This window comes from Fusarium tjaetaba (assembly GCF_013396195.1).
Source record: "Fusarium tjaetaba strain NRRL 66243 chromosome Unknown NRRL66243_c0000411, whole genome shotgun sequence".
Taxonomy (NCBI): Eukaryota; Fungi; Ascomycota; class Sordariomycetes; order Hypocreales; family Nectriaceae; genus Fusarium; species Fusarium tjaetaba.
The window spans coordinates 51,547-57,549 of NW_023501607.1; the positions used below are offsets into that span (position 1 = coordinate 51,547).

The 6,003-nt window shown below is 49.2% G+C and overlaps 1 protein-coding gene across 1 annotated transcript; it reads left to right on the forward strand.

Moving 5' to 3' along the window:
• Positions 1-3,771: 3,771 nt before the first annotated feature.
• FTJAE_13410 (transcription factor atf21) lies at positions 3,772-4,857 on the forward strand (the record flags this gene model as incomplete). The annotated part of the gene is made up of 1 exon (XM_037346552.1): positions 3,772-4,857. One exon carries the CDS (start codon positions 3,772-3,774, stop codon positions 4,855-4,857), a length of 1,086 nt encoding a protein of 361 aa, XP_037199581.1.
• Between the last annotated feature and the right edge of the window lie 1,146 nt (positions 4,858-6,003).

Below are 6,003 nucleotides of genomic sequence, written 5' to 3' on the forward strand. Positions count from 1 at the left end.
AACTCAACGCTCCTTAATAGACTAGGGTCTTGATCGATCCACAAAGCCTAGCTCGAAATTCATACATAGAAAGAGAGGACGCGTCTTCTCTAGCAGATGCATGCTGACTGGACACAACTGCGGAGATGTAATGATCGGAGGAGCCCTTGGGATGGCAGCATGGTAAGAAATCGCCAATGCCTGCAGAAGAGGCTATAAGAAAAGCCCCCTCACCTGAAGAATTAGTCACAATATTGCCCTTATGATGAACGCTTTACCAGCTCCCTAGGGACCTTGAGGAGTTCTCCCGGCCGGGAAACTCGGACCCGCCAGGTAACCCATACCAGCCCTACGGAGAATAACCGTACAACGGGATGTTGCAATAATGATAGGAATGATCTTGGCTTTGAACCAGTTCCAGTCCGGCCCCCTGGAACTGTTCCTAGATACAATCTAGGGTCGGTTTCATGTCCAGAACAGTCACATAGCGTGGATGCCACGGGCGTTGTTGTGCACAGGCGATAGGCTTGTGAACTTTGTCTTCTCCAAGAGTTGCAGACTACTGTAGGTTTAACTAAGCCGTTGTCGATTGCCTCTCCGATGCGTTGCGGATCATTTCCCCGCCAACTCAGCCTAGCTTGACGATGCATTCTGGAGCGGGGCTGGGGAACAGGAGCTTATGCCCGACAGTGGCAGAGTGGCAGAGCGAAAATATAGTGCAGTATTCGTAGGTAGCTTAGTAGCTGATGGAGGGGATCGCTGAAGCGGCATCACATAGCCGTATCCTCTCGCCAGTGTAAAATTGGCTCGATGGTGGTTGGCTTAGTTTGCCATGATTAGCTGAAATTTGTAATTAGTGGCTCTTCAACCTTGGATTGCTAGTCCATCGGCGCCCTCCGATCCCAGTTGGTGATGTTCTGAAGAAAGATTTCTCTCCACTTGCGGAGCAAAAGGACATCCATCCTGGGGCGATGAAAGAAAACTCAGTACTTCTATCCCAGATGACGAAAATATCAAGGTAACTCTAGCCTTAGCTTGGAGGGCTTTTACTGACTTCATATTAGCATCCTCTCCTGAAGTCTCAAGTTTTCTTACTCCCTGAGGGCAATCCCACATAAAATATCTGTTTATTCCCGAAAGAGGATAGAAATCTTTGCGGGCGCCTGTCGATCCCGGAACACCAAGTGGCCTTTGAGCCAGGAGCCCGGTTAGCTTAATTATCATGTATGAATGCTTCATCTCAGTGCAAAGTACTTACCACGAAGGTCTGGCATTGCATATCCTTCGAACAGTAGCGCAGGAAAGAGAAACCAAGGCACAAGGAGACCATTTCGAGGAGAACTTCGTTCCTTCGATGGGGAAAGCTTGATGATGTTGCACTCGCTTACTTCGTATAAGATGGGTGTGGTCAGCCCATCTTAACTTGTGGCTACCTGAAATGCAAGAGCCACCAGAGAACGAACGAGTTGCATCTTAATCTTCATCACTCGCTTATTCTCGAGACCTGACATCTTTCTCTTGTCTGTTCCATTCCTGTATGTAAGGTCCTGCCGCCACGTATCAAGGTACCGATTGTCCGAGCTTCAAAGCCTCGTAAGGCGTGAAGAGAGCCATTGGACGCTTTGTCGGTAAAGTGAAACGGGGCTCGAGGGGCTGTAGCAGAGGTTCAACGGTCACAGAGCTTCCAGGAACTCGGCAAACCTTGAATCCTGTGGCTCACTGAGGACGCGAGGTCTCGACTCAAAAGCGCCACCAACGATCATCCTTGATCCTCGTTATGCATGCACCTTGCTGCTAGACGGACGGTGGCACCAGTGCCGTATTGAACTGCCCAAACACATTCATGATCGATTGGGAAGCGAGCTTATCGAAATCCAGGATCACTAGCCACCCATAAATCTGGCATCGAGGCTCCAACGTGAGAAGCAGTCAGTTATCAGGATCGGCAGTACTGAGTACAGCCCTTGAAGACACACCCAAGCAACGGCAGTTGCTTCAGGGACCGAATTGTGCTGTCGATTGGTATCCAATCCTTTATACGCCCGCACCTGGTAGACATTCGACTGTAATGCTATCGTAGGCCCCATCAGCTTGACGATAACCAACCCCGCAGATGCTTCATCAAGTCTCACATCAATTGTTGTGCATAACTGAGCCACAGGCTTATTCTGCGCGCCATGCCGAACATGTCTTAACTTACCTTGAATCTGATCCCTTAGTTCATCGCTGCCGTCGGAAAGCTTGTTGATCATCTCACCCACTGGTTCGTTGCTGAGGATGAACTAAAAAGATATGTTCATATCCTGCTAGCATTCAAGTTCTTGATCAGCTTCGCCCGAGCTTAGTACCTTGTCTAGCCCCAAAGTTCGCCCATCTCGGATGCAGGAAGACATGGGCCGGGCCTGTGGTCCATGGAGCTTGCCAAGGATCAAGCTTTCTTTCCGATACAGTGTTGCTTTCGTTCATGAGTCTTCGGCCGAGTTGTTGTGACTTAACAAGCAGGCCGCTTGGCTCGGCCGCTGTCGGCTTGCTATGCAATGCAACATCCTTCGACCATCGCCATGAAAGTATTGCATAAGCAGCGATCGTCTTTTAAGCCTGTTGGCGTGATTGAGTCTAGATCAATTTTGCCCAGCAATTGGCTTACGACGTTGGTGCTGGGCCGCCGCTTCTTTAATAAGTTATTAGTAAACTGAGGTTAGAACAACCCTCGGAATTCACCGTTTCCTCTCAATTTGATAAGAGGTATTGCCACATCGAGACTTAAAACCTCTGATGTTCACCCTTTCATCTTGAATTGGGTTTACCAGGTTCATAATATGCAGATGATGTGGCTTCTGATGGCGGCCGAAACTATTGAGACCTCCCCAAGTCTCGTCTGAAGGAAATACTAGCATCTCTTCCAGGAGTATGGGAATTCAAACGCCACCATGCCTGCTTCCAGGTACAACGGTTTGCACACTTCCGTACTTAGTTCGAAGCCCACTCAATTCAGGACGAAACGAGACGGATGGCGGAGTCGTAGGCAGATAGGCAGATCACAACCTGTGTCCCCCGTTAGCCCTGAGACTTGATTGACGTGTTATTACGCGAAGGCGTCCAAGTCAATGCACATTCTCCGGGCCTGTAGGAAGCTGGTGCAGACTCGGCATCTCTGAGGAGGGGACTAAGATTATCAACCGAGTGGAGTCCGGACCAATAAGATGGAAGATATTGTTGGCCCCAGCATGCCGCAGAAGCAATGGCAGGCGTTGTCTAAAGCTCTCCCACTTTGATCGAAAGTCTATTTTCCCCTCACGGCCTTGCCTGGATCATGCCGTCCTCTTGTTGTGCACTAATCAGGTGTGCTGATATAATGTGGCTGCACTGGGGTGAGAGCTGCCGTGCATATTTGATGGGCCTGGTTCCCTGGATGAGTGTTGAGTACAACGTACTGTTTCGTAAGACCTAGAGTAAAGACGTTCGGATCATACCTATCATATATTGAGTGAACACCCCCTCTTTCAGTCGCTATTCGCTTGGTCCCCTCGTCTTTGATCTCTTTATGTCAATACGGAAAACAAAGCATTGTTCTTTGCCTTGCTGTATTAGCAGCTATATCCAATTGACCAAAGACTGACCTACCATCCAACTCTTATTTCGACCTTTGGCGCTTCTATCTTTGCCGAGCAATCCGATATAAGAATCTACTGCAATCTGTTCGACCGGACAGACTACAAGACTCCAATGGCTGCCTTTATACACTCTTACCCTCACCACATGGAAGCTCCTTTTGGAAATCCCATGAACATCATGACCGCAACCCCATCACCAGGGTGTTATATGACCCCTTCCCCATATTATACTAGAACACCATCGCCCACAAGTCGAGGAAACATGGGATACCAGCCTGCCCCTGCACAAGTTCAAGACCCTTCCTTCTTTGAAGAGGCCATAGGTAGTTCTCACCCACAAGAACTGGCACTCAGCTTCATGCAAGCACCATTTCAGTATAACCCAGCATCCAATGCTCCTAGTGGCCTTCCTCCTTTTTTGGCTACATTACCAAGTAGCGAGGTCGAGCAAAGGCCTACCCGCCGGGCTCGAAACCGAAAACATTCCCAGTTAAGCATCATCACCCCTAAAGACGATAGTGGCACAGTAGCTGTGCCCAGTTCCCCAAAGCAGAAGAAGCGAGGCCGCAAGCCTAAAGGAGGAACAAAGGAGTCGGGGAAGACTCATCAGGAGATTGAGCTTGATGAGGACGACCTTCCCAAGGACCCTCGACGTCGACGTATTCTTGAACGCAACAGGATAGCCGCGACCAAGTGTCGTCTTCGGAAGCGAGACGAAGCATCTGCCCTTGCATCCCAGGAACAAGCCATGGAAGACCAGAACCGATATCTTTCCTCCTGCTTCGACTCATTGACAGCTGAGATATATCATCTGAAAACGCAACTGTTGCAACACACAGACTGCAACTGTATACTGATTCAGAAATATATCGCCAATGAAGCCAAGAAGACAGTTGATGGACTGCTTTCTTGCTCATCGGCCTTCCAGCCCGACAATGACCCCATGAGCCCCTATCGTCGAGGCTCATGCAATAGCGGCACCAGTCCCACGGAATCTCTAAGTGTGCCAACTCCAGAGTTTGAAGGAGTCTCACCAGCGTGGTCACAGCCTTTCCAGACAGGCCATGCTTCGTCATCAGAGGTTGGGGAGGAAATCTTCGAGATGCCAATGAACCCTTACAGCAAAGGGTCAATGCAGATGCAAAGTCAACCGCTCACCAGCATGGCATCACTGCATCATCCCGAATCCGAGGTATATGCCGGCATGGGGCCTCCACCCCACCCTGTTGATGGTATCAGTTGGAATCCTTCGTGGGGATTTTAATGACGAGGCTATAATCCTGTGCCGCCGCCTCGGGTATCGCGATCATGTAGCTCGATTGAAGTTTTCGGAAGCGGACGGAGGCAAAAGCTATTCTGTATATACGATCATGGGTGAAGGCGTTTTGGCTTGTGAGGGACATGTTGTGAGCGTTCTGTATCAAGGGAGGTTAGCCAGTGTCTTTTTATATTATCCAGCAATCCAGAAGTTAAGATCAACTGGTTTTCCAATGGAATGCAAAGAGGGGCGAGCTCTTACCAGCTGAACCAGCTAGCTGTGATCTGCTCGTCGTGCTTATCCTCTCGTATTTTCAAAGCTCAATGACCTAAGACACTCACCCTCCTTCAGTGGACATCGTTATAGTATGCTCATTGCTTGCTGAACTCATGTTAAATGAAGCAGTGATGCAGACGTGTCCAACTAAATTCTGGGCTTCGTTGGATCTTTCACAGATTAGAACATTGTGAGCGTGTCAAATGCCTAAATGCGAGGTGGATCGCCGTTGTTCCAGATCGAAGAGTGTGGGGTGATCCAGATCTCATGTTTCCCCTGCAGCTAATCGAACGTCTGCATTAGAGCATGCCGAATGTGGTGATGGCATCGGAGTGACCCACTAGGTTGATGGGCCAAATTCTCAATCGCCATCGCGAGCCTGCACGTCACGGTATTGAATGAGGTGATTCGTGTCAATGGTTGGAGAGCAGGGTTGAAGAAACTGGGCTGATGTAAAATGCTCAACGCCATGTTTAACTAAGTCGGATGAAAACAAAATGAAATCCTTGCCCACCGGATTTCTACCACCGGGGGACCTGAAATGACGAACGGACTTTCAGTGATCAGTATTGCCTGCACGTAGTCGCAGAACGGTTGATGGCAGTGTTGTGATTTCAGTCCCATCGGTTTTGATCTGGCCTGACTCCACACAGACAAAGCATAGTTCAATACTTGAGGTCTGGTAGTGTAATCGCATAGCTCCGAAGAAAGCTAAGATGTTGCAACGGTGATGTCGCTAGATGAAAAAGCACAACAGCGTTTGAGCTCGAGTCCGGCGGTATGAATTGGTAGGACGTTATAGAAAAGTCCGCAGAGATAGAACCAAGTTTGTTGTAGCATTCTGAGTTCGGGTTGAGCCTCAGCTAGGACTGGGGC